This window comes from Salvelinus fontinalis, chromosome 19 (genome assembly GCF_029448725.1).
Source record: "Salvelinus fontinalis isolate EN_2023a chromosome 19, ASM2944872v1, whole genome shotgun sequence".
Classification (NCBI taxonomy): domain Eukaryota; kingdom Metazoa; phylum Chordata; class Actinopteri; order Salmoniformes; family Salmonidae; genus Salvelinus; species Salvelinus fontinalis.
This window is the reverse complement of record NC_074683.1, coordinates 33,188,992-33,208,022: the sequence shown is the minus strand read 5'-3', so window position 1 is coordinate 33,208,022 and position 19,031 is coordinate 33,188,992. Positions and strand designations below refer to the sequence as shown.

Here is a 19,031-nt window from a genome sequence, read left to right as displayed (position 1 = left end):
TTTCATAGTTTTGATGTTTTCACTATTATTCCACAATATAAAAAATAGTAAAAATACAGAAAAACCCTGGAATGAGTAGGTGTGTCCAAACTTTTTACTGGTACTGTAGGTCAAATATGGGAGAGGCGTTGTGCCATGTAGATGTCATAACCAGTCATAAAATATTGCAATATATGTTCTCACAAGTGTGGTAAAAACTTAGATTGGTCGAAATTTTAAAACATGTATTTTTCCACATATACACGTCCTATGTGTTTTAATCAAATCAACTATATGCACTTAGCTTGTCTGATGCTTTAAGCGAACTGTTTGATGAAATAATTAAGACACAATGACTAGAGCCGTTAATTGATGAGGGTTAATTGATTTGATTGTGCCGGGCCTGGCTCAGACTTGCTACGCTGCGTAAAAAAAAAAAAGACAGCTAGTGACTGTGACTAGCACCCGTTGTCTCTCTATCCTTCCTGCTGCAGCGACCACCACAGAACATCAACAGTGTTTATTGCGATGTCTGTGTTGCTGAAGCTGTAACATAATTACAGCCATTTGACTGAAAAGTTGTTACCGAAATCCCTCATTTGTTTAGGAAAAACATTCCCTATTCCCTCAACCCTTGCTATCTTAACGTGACACATGTACGCACGCATGCACGTGACAAAGGGCCTGACCTATGGCATATCATAATCACATCAATAAATTGGTAATAACTCTGAAAAACGTGACATGTGAAAGCAAAATGGATACAGAGAACGTGACAAATAAACTTGAAACGGGGGAATGTTTACTGGTTGCTTGGGAGGTAAAGGGAACTCAGATGTGTAGAATCAATTTGACTAGTTGTGGAAAACACTGGAGATCAAGAAAAATAAGGTAAGTAGGGGCTTCCAACTTTGTGGCAACAGTTTGGGGAAGGCAATTTCCTGTTTCAGCCTGACAACCCCCCCCGTGCACAAAGCGAGGTCCATACAAGAATAGTTTGTCAAGATCGGTGTGGAAGAACTTGAACCCATCGAACACCTTTGGGATGAATTGGAGCGCCGACTGCGAGCCAGGCCTGACCGGCCAAAATCAGTGCCCGACCTCACTAGCAAATCCCCGCATCAATGTTCCAAGATCTAGTGGAAAGCCTTACCGGAAGAGTGGAGGCTGTTATAGCAGCAAAGGAGGGACCAACTCCATATTAATGCCCATGATTTTGGAATGAGATGTTCGACGAGTTAGTCCACTTACTTTGTCATGTAGTGTATGTAGTGTATGTATGTATATGATTTCTAAATCCAGGCACATTTGACAGTTAGGCTATTGATTATAAACTTAATTAAGTTGGGGTTTCCTCTCTCCTTACCATGCCTCCACCGCATTGTTCTCAACATCAATATGTTGGTTAACTTTGCTATTATGCATATAGCAACATGGTCTAAGCAAAGGTGCCAATTCAACAGCGGACAGCGCCTGCTATCCAACGCGGGAGAAAGCACATTTGTTATAAAATAATATTATTTTTATTGGTGTTGTTCTTACATAATATAACCATATACAATTTCAGTAGCAAATGTCTTAGACTGATGGACTGATGGCCATCCCCAAGGCCTCCACAGTGGATCAGTCCACTCAGACAGGCGCGAATCAGACAGGTGTCTTGGCAGTGACGAAACCATGATTATTATTAGTTCTTTATTTTGCTACCACTCGACTAAAGAAATCTTGGTCGACTAACAGCCTAGCGACCAAACAATTGACCAGTCAACTAAATGGGGTCAGCCCTATAATATATATATGGACGTGACAGTGCTATGACAGGTTATGACATGTTATGTCATCTGTTGTGACGTGGTTATGACTGTCATAACACTGGGTATCAAGTGTTACCAACTTTTCTAACTAAAATAAAGAGATATTGGACATCCTTTTACTGTATAATATTCTGTAGTCTACACATTTTGCCATGACTTATGCCAAGTTTATTCTCCCCGACTGTCTAGTTTTTATTTGGGTTTTTTATTTTATTTTTATTTATTTTACTTAGTTCTCAAAGATTATCTTATTTAAAAAAAAATAGCTCCATTATTTTTTTCTACATTCTTCATATCTGGTTTTAGTTGTTCAAGTTTATATTGAAAACATTTTACCATACCAAAAAAAATATCTCTATATATTTTTGTGCATGGCAGTGACGATTTAGCAGCAGCGACCCAACTCTGCTAAATAAATATACAGGAAATACTAGCATTACAAAGAAGCACAACAAGGTCCATCCGTATGCTAGTGTGAAAAGAGTTACTGGAGGAGATCCATATATACATGTAGAGGACGTTGTGTGTATTGTACCTTTGATGAGCAGTCGGTCCCTGATAGAGACCCTGTGAGAGGAGTCGGAGGGGCCCCCAGGGGGCCGGCCAGTCTTCACCCCCTCGTCCCTCTTCAGCTTACTGGCCAACGTCAGCATGGCTGCCCCGCACTCTCTCCTGAAAACACACAATGACATGACAGAGCAGTTGATCAGTGACAGATGTAGTGATATTACAATACAACATGACCAATTAATAATAGCAGTAGGCTATATACACACACATGAAAAAAAATTAAGGAAATAACTAAGCACTCAAATCCCTGAATACACTTGTTTGCAGTTCACAAGTTCATTAGACAAAGTAAAGTCCTGCCAGAGAACGTACAGGAATACTGCCAATCAACAACCACTTTGGCTGCCGGATTGTGACTGAATGTGTTAGTGACAAGTACCCCATTAGATACCCTTTTGTCCCCTGCTGGCTCAGTGGAATTAGGACACCATTCGTCCAGCACCTCCGGGACCCGCCTCATTATCCCAAAAGTCACTGCAGCATCGAAGTTGCTGATAACAACAATGGCTCCTCAACCACATGACCTGGTGACTCCTTCATGCAACTGGGACCGTCGCTGTCAATGGGAATTACATACGATGTGAAACATGTTTGATAGACTGGCACAGTGGCACAACTAATGGAATGAATCCAAAATCACTTATCTTGACAGTTGGCAGAAAGAATGTTTAGACGGTCATGCTTGACTACAAAATCAGACTTATAATTAGTTAACTCTATTTAGGTTTTAGTCAGTTTTATAGTGTTTAGTCATTTAAGTCAGACTTAATTAAAGCATTACTTTAAAACAAAGCCCATGTCTGACAGCTCCTCTGTTTTAATGGGCTGAACTTCTCTGTTCTCCTCAATCCCTTGCCTAGGCTACATTCTAGTCTACCACCACAGGGGAGAGACCAACCAACAAATTCTAGCTAGCCTATTCCCCCTGGCATTCCCTTTAGGTGTGCAGTTGGATAGGCTAGGTATAAGCAATGTTCCAGTGGCTTGGGCAGGGCCCAGGCTGGGGGATTGGCATAGAGGCCAGGTGGTGTGGTTTTCAGAAAAAGTCCCAACAGTAACCATTTTACAAGTCAGCCCTAATGGACCCAGAATAGAACTTGTCCTCGCCTAATACAAGTTTGTACCACAAATACAAATACCATGACATGAATGCTTAAAACTGTAAGAGGGAGAGGTATTCACTTCCCAGCTGTTCACTCATCCTGATCAAAGGTGTGAACTAATTACAGCCAGGCTAATTACCGAGAAATAATAAAGTAGCTGACGGTGATTAGGTGTTAATTCCAATTAGGCTGACAATGATTAGGTGTTCTAATTCCAATTAGGCTGACAATGATTAGGTGTTCTAATTCCAATTAGGCTGACAATGATTAGGTGTTCTAATTCCAATTAGGCTGACATTGAGAGAGAGAGAGAGATCATGCACGGCGCTGTAGACAGTCTTTAGACAGTTTTTCCTTTAATCAGCATGTTTACTAAGTGTTCCCAGTGGTCAGCTTAGTCTGAACATGAGCAGATGGTTGGCATCATGCAGGCTTCAACTCCAGTTCTTCAGTCAACACAACACAATCTAGGGCCAGGTTGGCAGCAAAGGACAAACTGCCAGGAGAGGAGCAAAAGCACAACAATACACAGTAGTTCAGTCAGACTATGCTTCTGTATGAGTCAATTACCCGCTGTGAGACTGGCTGTGCGATGTGGTCATTCCGATGAGGTTATTCTCTCAGTTCAGCTGTGAGCTGCAAGTGACCGTCATAGCTGGCTAGTGGCTAGGTCAAGGGTACTCAACTGCTACCCTGCAAGGTCCAGAGCCTACTGGTTCTGTAATACCTAATAATTAATTGCACACACCTGGTTTCCCAGGTCTAAAGCAGTCCTTGATTAGTGGGGAACAACGAAGAAATGCAGAGGGAATTTCTGCCTTCGAAGTCCAGACTTGAGTTTGAAGGGGTTAGGCTGTCATAGCTGGCTAGTGGCTAGGCTTGTCATAGCTGGCTAGTGGCTAGGCTTGTCATAGCTGGCTAATGGCTAGAACAGCTACCTACCCAGCCAGAATAATTCAAATAGTTTAGCTTGGCTTGAAGAATCACTGACTGAGTAGCCTACTCAGTTTCATACAAAGGAATGGAATGTGTCTGCGACTCTGCATGCATTTATGCTGCAATAATAACAGTGAGGACTGCAGTCAAGTCGGCTCTTGAAGTTCACCAGTAGGCCAAATTGATACCAGACTATGCTAATGTTGTATTGATCCATCAAATCCTCCTTGTTCTGAAGGTAATAGGAACAACCCCCAGGCATGGGATGGCTGCACCTAAACCAGAATATCAACCCCAAAATCTTGCCGCCCTAGGCTGCCTGTGTGGGAAAATGTGGAGTGAGGGCTTGTGTTCAGAGAAGTGTGTGTGAGAGAGGGTTGTCTGGGTATCAGATATCAATGTTTCCATGAAATGTGTGCCCAGTCTGACCCCCACCTGTTTCAGTTGACACTGCTTCCCTGCCTGCCTGCCAGCCAGCAATACAGGGCATGCTCAGCCTGCACAGAACCGGCATGCATTCAGGCCTTACTTAGAAGAAGCTGACTGCCCTAGCCATGTTTACAGACTGACAATGTAAATAATTCAACAGCTTGGATTGGCAGGTTGTTCGTTTCCCCAATTCAATGTCTGGAAACCCGACATAGAATTTTATGTCGGGCAGAAATAATCTTTTGAATCATGAAAATGTCCTTTCACGACCTCTACAAGCCAGAATGTTGAATAAAATATTGTGAGACAATATGTCCACATGAAAGTATAATTACATAAACTTTTCAAAGGACTGGCAGTGCTCTCATCTGAAGCATGCGCAGAATCATGTAAACACTTGGACGAGTTCAGCAATTTTGAATTGGATTTTGAACTGGTGTGTATGCTTCAGGTGATAGATGTCTGCATGCACTGCCAGCGCTTTGAAAAGCTGATAGAATTATAATACTTTCCTATATCGTCTCACACTCCTACCACCAAATGGACCAACCACACGGACAACCGGTAAAGTAGGTTAAAATGTATTCTAGTCAACATTCTGGCTTGTACAGGTCGTGAGAGGAAACGTTCCTGATTCAACCGCTAATTTCTGCCAGACATAGAATTCCAAGGAATTCAACGTCGGATTTCCAGGCAAAGGGTAGAGCTGCATTGCACCAATGCAGGAAGTCCGACAAACCGATTTGTTTTCCCATAATAAGCACTGCCAGGTCTATGCTGCTCAAGACATCTTTGTCATTTCCCACTTCAATTACAAATAAAAAAAGTGAAGTTCAGTTAGGACGTAGCTAGGGTGTGGCCGGCACGAAGGGGAGACTTAAATCTGGTTAGCTAGTTCATTTCTAGAAAATACTGATAGCTAAGAGTAACTAGTTAGGTAGCTAACCTTTATCCCATGTGACATCAGTGTGGGAACATTTTTTACCTAGTTAACTACACATTGTTTTTGTATAGCTAGCTAGTAAACTACAACAGCAATGACATAGCAAGCTACTAACATTTTAAGCTAAATATTTAACTAGCTAAGTACCAAGACATATGAATAATTAGCTAACTAATCAGTACAGCAATCTAGTTAATCAGCTGTTAAGCGTGATATATTCTATCAAATAACAAGTTAGCTAGATAGCTACAGCTCAGCCATATATAGCAGGCTAGTTATGCCACAATCACAGAACAATGAGATATTTGGTTATGGTGTTACCTAGCTACCGTTACCTAGCTAGGTAAGAAGAAAGTTAGTTACCAGTTAGCCGACGTTACAGAAATATTCACTAACTTTTAGTTACAAGGTTAGAATGGGATGACAACTGGATAAATTCATACAAATACATCAAAAGGGTAACACGTGTCTATCAGAGACAATTATAAATAAATATCGAAGAAATGTCACTTGGCTAGCATGCTAGCTAATGTCTGCCCGTTGTTGTGCTTTACCTGCTGTCTCAGAGAAAAGGGCTCCGTCTACACCATAATCAACGACACTCGGAAGCAAAGGCTCTGGCTGCAACTGCAACAGATTGAAAACTGAATTTCGGTCGCCAAATAACCTTACAAATATATAATGAAATGTAAACAAGCGGACTATCAGCTGTAACAACTTCGCTCCCGGTATCATAAACAGAATTGCAGCGATTGTTCCGTTCGTTATTGTTGTCCGAGCAAATATCAAAAGAGAACATTTGTTCCGCAGGAGAAAGCAAAGAAAATAGTCAAAGCAGTTTAGCAAAATAAGCAACACATTATTTCGTACCAAGATGCTGAAATTACTCATTAACATTTGTTCTTGTTTCAATGTTGGAAAGATACCAGCATGTTTATTGCTTTGTCTCACTTGCACAGGACTGGATAAGAATTAATACAACATTGTCAAAACCAGAATGATTATGTTAAAAACATATTATGTTGTGTTATTTTTGGTACAGGACATCTCAGTAGTAGTATGGTTTCCAGTTACAGCTTGCAGTCACATTTTACAACCACATGCTGCTGCTACTCTCTGTTTATCTTATACGCATAGTCACTTTAACCATACATCCATGTACATACTACCTCAATTGGCCCGACCAACCAGTGCTCCCACACATTGGCTAACTGGGCTATCTGCATTGTGTCCCACCTCCCGCCAGCCCCTCCTTTTACGCTACTCCTACTCTCTGTTCATCATATATGCATAGTCACTTTAACCATACCTACATGTACATTTTATTTTATTTATTTATTTTTTATTTCACCTTTATTTAACCAGGTAGGCAAATTGAGAACACGTTCTCATTTACAATTGCGACCTGGCCAAGATAAAGCAAAGCAGTTCGACACATACAACAACGCATAGTTACACATGGAGTAAAACAAACATACAGTCAATAATACAGTGAAAAATAAGTCTATATACAATGTGAGCAAGTGAGGTGAGATAAGGGAGGTGAAGGCAAACAAAATATATAAAATATATATATAAATAAATAAAAATATAAAAAAGGCCATGGTGGCGAAGTAAATACAATATAGCAAGTAAAAAAACACTGGAATGGTTGGTTTGCAGTGGAAGAAAGTGTAAAGTAGAGATAGAAATAATGGGGTGCAAAGGAGCAAAATAAATAAATAAATACAGTAGGTAAAGCGGTAGTTGTTTGGGCTAAATTATAGATGGGCTATGTACAGGTGCAGTAATCTATGAGCTGCTCTGACAGCTGGTGCTTAAAGCTAGTGAGGGAGATAAGTGTTTCCAGTTTCAGAGATTTTTGTAGTTCGTTCCAGTCATTGGCAGCAGAGAACTGGAAGGAGAGGCGGCCAAAGGAAGAATTGGTTTTGGGGGTGACCAGAGAGATATACCTGCTGGAGCGCGCGCTACAGGTAGGTGCTGCTATGGTGACCAGCGAGCTGAGATAAGGGGGGACTTTACCTAGCAGGGTCTTGTAGATGACCTTGAGCCAGTGGGTTTGGCGACGAGTATGAAGCGAGGGCCAGCCAACAAGAGTGTACAAGTCACAATGGTGGGTAGTATACGGGGCTTTGGTGACAAAACGGATGGCACTGTGATAGACTGCATCCAATTTATTGAGTAGGGTTTTGGAGGCTATTTTGTAAATGACATCACTAAAGTCGAGGATTGGTAGGATGGTCCGTTTTACAAGGGTATGTTTGGCAGCATGAGTGAAGGATGCTTTGTTGCGGAATAGGAAGCCAATTCTAGATTTAACTTTGGATTGGAGATGTTTGATGTGTCACAAGCCGGCTCATAGCCTGTGACAAATGAGAGGACACGAACAACAGGTATAGGCCAATTTAAAAGTATTCTTTATTATTAAACAAACTATTAACTTAAACTAAGAAAAAGGAATGAGGTGTGGATGTATCATAATGTAAGGTGTATGTAAAGTGCATGGATGCGTGAATATGTGTGTGTGAACATGACTGAGTGAAAACTATGCAAAACTACAAAGGAACAAACAAATCATGAGCATACCTGGAGGAGCAGAGAGGGAGAGAGCAAGAGAGATTAGTGACAGCTTTATACCCTGAGCCCAGGTGGCTCCAATCACTTAACGACCCTCCTCTGCCTGCAGGAGGAACCACCCCCTGCACGGCAGAGGAGGAGCTGTGACACCCCCCTCCTTAAAATGAGGGTCCCACCCTCAACCCAACTTCCTCCAACATAATCAAAATAATTCAAATTTCCCCAAAAACAAATAAACAAGAAAAAACAGTCCCGGCTCCTAGCAGTAGCCCCGTGTCCCCCAGCCGACTGTCCGTCCCTCAAACTCGGCAGCCCTGGTACCTGGGGAGCAATTTAAGAGGAAAGAGGCACAGACAGCCCGTAGGGGTCAACAGAGAAAAGGTACAAGCTAGGTTAAAGGAGCACGGGACAGAGCATCAGCAATGATATTATCCTTACCACTAATGTGCCTAATATCAAGGTTGAATGGTTGCAAGAACAAAGCCCAACGCATCAGGCGCTGGTTGGGGTTTTGCAGGGACCTCAGAAAAACAAGTGGGTTGTGGTCAGTGAACACAGTTAAAGGGGTCAAACCAGAACCAACATAGACCTCGAAGTGCTGTAAAGCCCAAATGAGACCTAAAGACTCCTTTTCAATTACAGAATAGTTTTTCTGATACTTATTAAATTTTCGGGAGAAGAAACTGACTGGACACTCAACCTTGTCGTCATTCTCCTGGAGAAGCACAGCCCCAGCACCGATTTGACTGGCGTCTACCTGCAATTTGAAAGGTTTCCCAAAATTTGGTGCTGCCAACACAGGTGCCAAACACAAAAGAGTCTTAACTGCATCAAATGCCTCTTGACACTGGGTGGACCAGATAAATTCAGCCTTGGCCTTCAACAGATTGGTCAGTGGGGACACTACTACCGAAAAGTTTACAAAAAGCACGGTAGTACCCCGCCATTCCCAGGAAGCGCATCAGTTCTTTCTTTGTAGAGGGCTGTGGGAACTGCTTCACAGCCTGAACCTTGGCTTCTACGGGACAGACAAATCCCTGACCAACAACCTTGCCTAGGTATGTGACTGTAGCTTTGGCAAACTCACATTTTGCCAAATCAATACCTGTGTCCAACATAGACTGCATCTCTGTTTCCAGTTTTAGTCTCTTCTCCTCAGATACACGATAAAATCTGTGTTTGATAGGCTTAGCATCTCCGATGTCTATATCATGTTCAATTAAGTGGGTTTGTGATGGAGTGTCAGAAAACAAAACAGGGTAGTTTCTAATAAGAGCTACCAATTCATCACGTTTCTCAGAGTCTAAATGATCTACCAAAACCCCAAGGTTTTGCAAAGTCTGAGAGTTTTTCAACCGACCTTGTAAGACCTCATCTGAAACTTTAACTTCCTCTTCTCCCCCCTCCACCAAATTAAAGCCACAAGATGCAGGGACTGGGGCAGCAGTCAACACTGACCTCACTGCTGGAGTGCCTTCAACTTTGCTTAGATCACGGGAGTGATAACATTTTAACAGGTTCACATGGCATAATTTAGAGGACTTCCTATGACTAGGGGTTTCAATAAGATAGTTCAAATCTGACACTTTACGCAACAGTGAAAGGACCACAGTATTTTGCCTGAAAAGGTGAACTTACAAGAGGCAGAAGAGCAAGTACCCGATCACCGGGACTAAACTCACGCAGCTCAGCCTGTCCGTCATATTTCAGTTTCATTTTCCGTTGAGAACATTTTAGTTTTTCTTTCACTAGTTCACCAGCCCTATACAACTTCAACCTAAAACCATTTACATAGTCAATAAGGTTCCGAGGTGGTTCCTCAGGCAAACAACCATCCTGCAACACTGCTAAAGGCCCACGCACCTTATGGCCAAACACTAAGTCATTTGGGCTAAACCCTGTGCTTTCCTGCACTACTTCACGAGCAGCTAGTAACAGCCAAGGTAACCCCTCCTCCCAGTCGGCAGACAGTTCCGTACAATATGCACGAAGCAAGGATTTTAAAGTTTGATGAAAACGTTCCAAAGCTCCCTGGCTCTGGGCATGGAACGCAGTAGACTTGTTGTGTTTAACTTTAAGCTGTTTGAGAACCTGAGCAAATAAATGAGAGGTAAAGTTAGACCCCTGATCTGACTGGATGGTTTTTGGAATCCCAAATGTTGAAATAAATTGAGTTAAAGCTTTAACTACTGATTTTGAAGTTATGGTACGCAAGGAAAAAGCTGCCGGATATCTGGTTGCTTGACACATAACAGTTAATAAGTAGCTATGACCTGACTTGGACCTTGGTAATGGCCCAACACAATCGATAATAAGATGCTCAAAAGGTTGCCCTACGGCTGGTATTGGATACAACGGTGCAGGCTTTACAACCTGATTTGGCTTGCTTGTGCGCTGACACGTATCACAAGTTTTAATAAACTGAGATACATCCCGCTTTAAACGTGGCCAGAAAAAATAACGAAGTATACGATCATACGTTTTACGAACACCCATATGACCTGCCACATCACCATGTGAAGTTTGCAACACTTTATTTCGCAAAGTAGTAGGTACAACTATTTGAAAGACTGGTTCTCCTAAACCCTTATCATAGTGTGGAACCCATTTCCTGACCAACAGCCCATCAAGAAGAAAATAACACTGAGCACTATTCCTCACCACTGAATCAGGAACCACTTTATCAAACAGATCAGCCAAAGTAGTATCGGCTTTTTGCTCAGCCATCAATGAATCTCTAGAACTAGTCAACTGTTCTGTCTGGAGTTTGATTGGCAACTCAAGACTTTCTGGCTTACTCTCAATCTCCTTACGAGAGGCTGCGCGGGTAACCGCACAAACTGGAAATATCTCAGGAGACACACAGTTCTGATCCGGAGATTCCCTTGCAGGGGACACTGAAGGTTGCTTCTTACAGATGTTTAATTTGCCATCTGCCCACACCTTACTACCTGCCAAGTCATTCCCCAAAATCATGTGCACTCCCTCTACTGGCAACTGAGGTCTAACCCCAACATCTACATCACCCTCTACCAGACCACATTTTAGGGTAACTTCATGTAAAGGACAAGAGAATGGAACTAAACCCATACCACATACCATTACACAACGGCCAGTATCAGACTCTTTAGAGAACGGCAAAACAGATTCCAGAATAAAAGAATCTAAAGCTCCAGTGTCTCTTAGGATCTTGATTTTAACATTCTGGTTGCCATCTACCAGGGACACTACACCATCTGAAATAAAGGCTGAAAAATCACAGCGGGAAAACTGAGAATCAAACTCAACTAGTGGCTGAAACAGCTCACCCTGGTGGTCAGAGGCTGTAACAGGAGCTGCCATCATAGCAGGTTTAACTTGACCTGACTGTTTTGAATGAAGCCGAGGACAATCTTTCTTCCAATGTCCTTCAACTAAACAGTAGCGACAAGTATTAGCATTAACCGGTGCTTTAAGTCTTCCAGACCCAAACTTCTGCCGAGGCCTTTTGAAAAAATCTCCAAAAAAAAGTGACCTCCTATTCCTAGGAGTAAAGTTATTTTCATGGTACATGTCACTGTTTGACTCAAAATGGCTTTTATGTGTTAGCCTGTACTCATCTGCAAGGATTGCTGCATCACTTGGAGACTTAACTTTACGTTCATTCATGTATGTAGCAACCTGGTCAGGAACAGAATTTTTGAACTGTTCTAACACAATCAAATTAGACAGACCCTCAAAAGTACTAACTTCAGAAGCTGTACACCAACGATTAAATGCAGAAGTTAAATCACAAACAAACTCAGAATAGGTTTGTGAATCTAACTTTTTCCTGTAACGAAAACGTTGACGATATGCCTCTGGCACAAGCTCGTAGACCTTCAGAACTGCTGATTTAACTTTAGCATAAACTTTACTGTCAGCTACACTCAGTGCTGCAAAAGCCTCACGTGCTTTACCTGTAAGTACACATTGCAACAACGTAGTCATGTCCAAATCTGACCAAGCTCTAGCTTCCGCAATACGCTCAAATAAAGTAAAGTATGTGTCTGGATCTGACTCATCAAATTTAGGCAACAAATGAAGATTCTGTGAAACATCAAACTGTGGTAGTCTTTCCGGTCTATTAGCATTTCTCAATCGCTCTATCTCTAATTGCATTTGCATTTGCTCTAATTGCATTTGCAACAGTTCCCTCTGCTGCTCAAAAGTTAATGAAGGGCTAGCCTGAAAACTTGCACCCTCACTACTAGCAGACTGACCGCCAAAAACACCCATTTCCCTAAGACCCTGCTTTAAGCTAGTTTTAACAGTCTCTTTAATTTTTTTATCAACAATCTCAATCTGATAATGTTCAGCAATTTCAATTAACTGCTCCTTAGTACACAACTCTAAGGCTACCTCTGAAGGAGTTTGAACAAAACTACTCAAAATGGAAGACATTTTCCTCAACCAATACAACTATTACGAATGCTCAAAAAAACACAACTCACCTGCTGTCAATCTGGGTTCAAGGACAGGAGCCACACCCCACTATCCTCCAAAAACTACTAACTAACTGGCCCTGGTCTTCGTGCAGTCACATGTGGTGGGGTTTTATGCACACAAAACCAGTGGAGTGGAAAAGACAACCAGAAACTGGCGGCCCTCCCATAACCACGGAGGTGCTCCCGAGCCGATGTAGGGGAAAAGGGAAAGGGATGCTCTACCCACGTTCACTGCCACCTAAAACAAAAACACCACAAGCCTCCTATGGACACTTGCTGATATGCCTGAACAGGAGAGGACTCCCACCTGAACAAAACCCAGAAAAACACACAGTGAATTGCTTAGCTACCAAGCTAACTGAACCAAAAGAACACATGGCTCTCAACTCTCTCTTAAACAAAAATTGGCCCAACCAAAACATCCACTCAAACAAAAAAAATTGTCAAACTAAACTAACCCAAGTTAACTACGATCCCGGATGAGCCCCCACTTGTCACAAGCCGGCTCATAGCCTGTGACAAATGAGAGGACACGAACAACAGGTATAGGCCAATTTAAAAGTATTCTTTATTATTAAACAAACTATTAACTTAAACTAAGAAAAAGGAATGAGGTGTGGATGTATCATAATGTAAGGTGTATGTAAAGTGCATGGATGCGTGAATATGTGTGTGTGAACATGACTGAGTGAAAACTATGCAAAACTACAAAGGAACAAACAAATCATGAGCATACCTGGAGGAGCAGAGAGGGAGAGAGCAAGAGAGATTAGTGACAGCTTTATACCCTGAGCCCAGGTGGCTCCAATCACTTAACGACCCTCCTCTGCCTGCAGGAGGAACCACCCCCTGCACGGCAGAGGAGGAGCTGTGACAGATGTGAGTCTGGAAGGAGAGTTTACAGTCTAACCAGACACCTAGGTATTTGTAGTTGTCCACATATTCTAAGTCAGAGCCGTCCAGAGTAGTGATGTTGGACAGGCGGGCAGGTGCAGGCAGCGATCGGTTGAAGAGCATGCATTTAGTTTTACTTGTATTTAAGAGCAATTGGAGGCCACGGAAGGAGGGCTGTACGGCATTGAAGTTCGCCTGGCGGGTTGTTAACACAGTGTCAAAAGAAGGGCCAGAAGTATACAGAATAGTGTCGTCTGCGTAGAGGTGGATCAGAGAATCACCAGCAGCAAGAGCGACATCATTGATGTGTACAGAGAAGAGAGTCGGTCCAAGAATTGAACCCTGTGGCACCCCCATAGAGACTGCCAGGGGCCCGGACAACAGACCCTCCGATTTGACACACTGAACTCGATCAGAGAAGTAGTTGTTGAACCAGGCGAGGCAATCATTAGAGAAACCAAGGCTGTCGAGTCTGCCGATGAGGATGTGGTGATTGACAGAGTCAAAAGCCTTGGCCAGGTCAATGAATACGGCTGCACAGTACTGTTTCCTATCGATGGCGGTTAAGATATCGTTTAGGACCTTGCGCGTGGATGAGGTGCAGCCTTGACCAGCTCGGAAACCAGATTGCATAGTGGAGAAGGTACAGTGGGATTCGAAATAGTCGATGATCTGTTTGTTCACATGGCTTTCGAAGACTTTAGAAAATGTGTTAACAAACTATAGTTTTGGCAAATTAATTAGGACATCTACTTTGTGCATGACACATCATTTTTCCAGCAATTGTTTACAGACAGATTATTTCACTTATAATTCAAGGTATCACAATTCCAGTGGATCAGAAGTTTACATACACTAAGTTGACTGTGCCTTTAAACAGCTTGGAAAATTCCAGAAAATTATGTCATGACTTTAGAAGCTTCTGATAGGCTAATTGACATCATCTGAATCAATTGTAGGTTTACCTGTGGATGTATTTCAAGGCCTACCTGCAAACGCAATGCCTCTTTGCGTGACATCATGGGAAAATCAAAAGAAATCAGCCAAGACCTCAGAGAAAAAAATGTTGACCTCCACAATTTTGGTTTACCCTTGGGAGCAATTTCCAAACGCCTGAAGGTACCACGTTCATCTGTACAAACAATAGTACGCAAGTATAAACACCATGGGACCACGCAGCCGTCATACCGCTCAGGAAGGAGACGCGTTCTGTCTCCTAGAGATGAACCTACTTTTGTGCAAAAAGTGCAAATCGATCCCAGAACAACAGCAAAAGACCTTGTAAAGATGCTGGAGGAAACAGGTACACAAGTATCTATATCCACAGTAAAACGAGTCTTTTATCGACATAACCTGAAAGGCCGCTCAGCAAGGAAGAAGCCACTGCTCCAAAACTGCCATAAAAAGCCGGACTATGGTTTGCAACTACACATGGGGACAAAGATTGTACTTTGGAGAAATGTCCTCTGATCTGATGAAACAAAAATATAACTGTTTGGCCATAAGGACCATCGTTATGTTTGGAGGAAAAAAGGGAAGGCTTGCAAGCTGAAGAAAACCATCCCAACTGTGAAAAACAGGGGTGGCAGCATCATGTTGTGGGGGTGCTTTGCTGCAGGAGGGACTGGTGCACTTCACAAAATAGAGTGCATCATGAGGGAGGAGAAGTATGTGTATATATTAAAGCAACATCTCAAGAAATCAGTTAGGAAGTTAAAGCTTGGTCGCAAATGGGTCTTCCAAATGGACAATGACCCCAAGCATACTTCCAAAGTTGTGGCAAAATGGCTTAAGGACAACAAAGTCAAGGTTTTGGAGTGGCCATCACAGAGCCCTGACCTAAATCCCATAGAACATTTGTGGGCAGAACTGAAAAAGCGTGTGCGAGCAAGGAGGTCTACAAATGTGACTCCGTTACACCAGCTCTGTCAGGAGGAATGGGCCAAAATTCACCCAACTTATTGTGGGAAGCTTGTGGAAGGCTACCCCAAACGTTTGACCCAAGTTAAACAATTTTACAGGCAATGCTACCAAATACTAATTGAGTGAATGTAAACTTCTGACCCACTGGGAATGTGATGAAAGAAATAAAAGCTGAAATACATAATTTTCTATTATTCTGACATTTCACATTCTTAAAATAAAGTGGTGATCCTAACTGACCTATACTAGGAATAAATGTCAGGAATTGTGAAAAACTGAGTTTAAATGTATTTGGCTAAGGTGTATGTAAACTTCTGACTTCAACTGTAGGTCTGTAACAGTTTGAGTCTAGTGTCTCCCCCTTTGAAGAGGGGGTTGGGGAATACCCGGTGCCCCTCACATTAACTCTGTACCGGTACCCCCTGCATATAGCCTCGCTATTGTTTTTTTTACTGCTGCTCTTTAATAAAAAATAAAAAAAAATCTTCTTTTTTTTACATAACACATTTTTCTTAACTGCATTGTTGGTTAAAAGGATCCGCCCTTTAAATTATTTTAAAGCCACTAGATGACAGCAGTGTATGTGCGACTTTTAGACTGATCCAATAAACCATTGCATTTATCTTCAAAATGATGTATCAATACTGTCCAAATGTGCCTAATTGAAATATTAATCACTTTTCATAACTGTGCACTCTCCTCAAACAATAGCATGGTCTTTTTTCACTGTAACAGCTGCTGTAAATTGGACAGTGCAGTTAGATTATCAAGAATTTTTAACTTCTTGATGCACGGATCCCTTTAGCGGAATCATTTTCGTAAACAACCGCTGAATTGCAGAGCGCCAAATAAATTTTAAAAAATACTACAAATATTTATTTTCATGAAATCACAAGTGAAATACACCAAAATACAGCTTAGCTTGTTGTTAATCGACCTAACGTGTCAGATTTGGAAAATATGCTTTACAGCGAAAGCAATCCAAGCGTTTGTGAGTTTATCGATCACTAGACAAAACAGTAAGAACACCTAGCAGCCATGTAGAATAGTCACGAAAGCCAGAAAAGCAATAAAATGAATCGCTTACCTTTGATCTTCGGATGTTTGTACTCACGAGACTCCCAGTTACAAAATAAATGTTCCTTTTGTTAGATAAAGATTTTTTTTTATATCAAAATACCTCCATTTGTTTGGCGTGTTATGTACAGTATTCCACAGCCTTAGGCAAGTCATCAAGGCTTGACGCAAATTCCATATAGTATCCGTAAAGGTCGTAAAACCACGTCAAACGTTTTTAATAATCAATCCTCAGGTTGTTTTTAACATCAATCGATAATATTTCAACCGGACTGTAAACTATTCAATACTGGAGAGAAAGAAAATGTTGAGCAACCAATGTTGTGCGCAAGAACATCCGTCTATCCACTGACGCGTTTTGATAAATCTCGCTAATTTTTCAAAATAAAAGCTTGAAACTATGTCTAAAGACTTCACACATTGAGGAAGCCACAGGAAAAGGAATATGGTTGATATCCCTTTAAATGGAGGATAGGCAGGCAATGGAACAAGGATTTTTCAAAATTGAAGTTACTTCCGGGTTGGATTTTCTCAGGTTTTCACCTGCAAAATCAGTTCTGTTATACTCACAGACAATTTTTTTGACAGTTTTGGAAAGTTTAGAGTGTTTTCTATCCTACTCTGTCAATTATATGCATATTCTAGCATCCGGACCTGAGAAATAGGCAGCTTACAATGGGAACGTTATTTTTCCAAACATAAAAATTCCGCCCCCTAGCTTCAAGAGAGCTTTCTGCCAATATCCAATATGTCTATGTCCTGGGAAATATTATTGTTACTTACAATCTATCAAGGCACAAGGCGAGACCCAAATGCAGACAGTAGGCAGATGGTTGGAGTCTTACGATGTTTATTAATCCAAAGGCAAGAGAATGTTTGTGGACAGACAAAAAGGTCAAAACCAGATCAGAGTCCAGGAGGTACCGAGTGGCAGACAGGCTCGTGGTCAAGGCAGGCAGAATGGTCAGGCAGGTGGGTACAAAGTCCAGAAACAGGCAAGGGTCAAAACCAGGAGGACTAGGAAAAAGGAGAATGCAAAAAGCAGGAGTACAGGAAAACCAATGGTTGACTTGGAAACATACAAGACGAACTGGCACAGAGAGACAGAAAACACAGGGATAAATACACTGGGGGAAATAAGCGACACCTGAAGGGGGTGGAGACAATCACAAGGAAAGGTGAAACAGATCAGGGCGTGACAACTTCATGCTGATTGCATTATCGTACATTAGCTCAACCGTCCCGTGGTTGGGAAACCGATCTGTAGAGATCCTTAAGAGGATTTATTTAAGATCTGTAGAGATATTTTCAAACACCTTAGGAGAAAGGATTACTTTCTCCCCTTATTAATAACAAGGACTTTCCCCCTGGCGTTTTAGCAAATCCAACAAACATTTGCTGTATCACACAGAACATTTTTGGGGTATTTGCAAGTAAGACATTTAATTGAATCCAAGATGATGCTCAACCCAATACGAACCCCAGTGGACAATCTCCTGTTGAAGCTAAAAGACCTAAACACGTTATCTCTTCATTTTATGCTGCCATACACTCTAATGTTGAAAGTAAGTATTCTGATTAGGGTATTGGAAAGGGAGCTGGGGAGAGGCCCAGAAAATCGTAATTGGACAAAGGCTCGAAGCAAGACGACTGTTCACCTGCAACATGGTGCAATAGAAGATTTTGCAAAGGATTCATAGGAGTCCCATGATAGGTAATAAAATTAAAGCAGAATTCTCCGATACCTGTTGTAAGTGTAAGAAGGAAAAGGGCACTCAGGGCCATCTGTTTTGGACTTACTCATTCATTAAAAAAATCGGGACGATGTCCAAATGGAGCTGGAAGGCATGTTCATACTGTATGTCCTATACAGGTATTCCCAAACTGGGGTACTCGCGCGCAATGCCGTCGGGAGTACGCCAAATAAAAATGAAAAAAAAAATCTTCACATTTTCAAACAGTCCATTTATATTTTCCAATGGGGCGATACATTTGGGTGAGGTTTTTTTCTCACCTGAGTAGCCTCGTTTCACTGCCAAAAATAAAATTCAACCCTCTAGTGTTCAGCAAAATAACAACACAATGTCAAAATACAGGTAGCCTAGTCAAATAATTAATATCCAATCACATTAACCTTTACTCTCTCGCAGGAATTCCACTAATGGTTCGTATGTAGCCAAATGGAGCTGCTGCTCATGTTGGTATCCGTACTGATGGCACAAAAGCCATGACAGGGAGACATAGTGGAGTGGTAACGCTCGTGCAAGCAGTTTCTCCCGACGCCACTTGGGTACACTGCAGCATCCACCGAGAGTCTCTT

General features: G+C 41.9%; 1 protein-coding gene across 4 annotated transcripts in view; it reads right to left on the bottom strand.

Moving 5' to 3' along the window:
* Positions 1 to 6,594, bottom strand: part of LOC129816644 (NEDD8-conjugating enzyme UBE2F-like) — a 106,676-nt gene extending 100,082 nt beyond the window's left edge. The window contains exons 1-3 of one of the 4 annotated variants that reach the window (XM_055871386.1): positions 6,329 to 6,594; positions 2,743 to 2,919; positions 2,329 to 2,465 (exon numbers count right to left, since the gene is read on the bottom strand). In XM_055871386.1, the coding sequence (XP_055727361.1) occupies positions 2,329 to 2,465; positions 2,743 to 2,747 (142 nt within the window). In that variant the 5' untranslated portion in view covers positions 2,748 to 2,919; positions 6,329 to 6,594. The remainder of the gene's footprint in view (positions 1 to 2,328; positions 2,466 to 2,742; positions 2,920 to 6,328) is intronic. The other 3 variants (XM_055871382.1, XM_055871385.1, XM_055871384.1) reach the window with 3 other exon arrangements.
* Between the last annotated feature and the right edge of the window lie 12,437 nt (positions 6,595 to 19,031).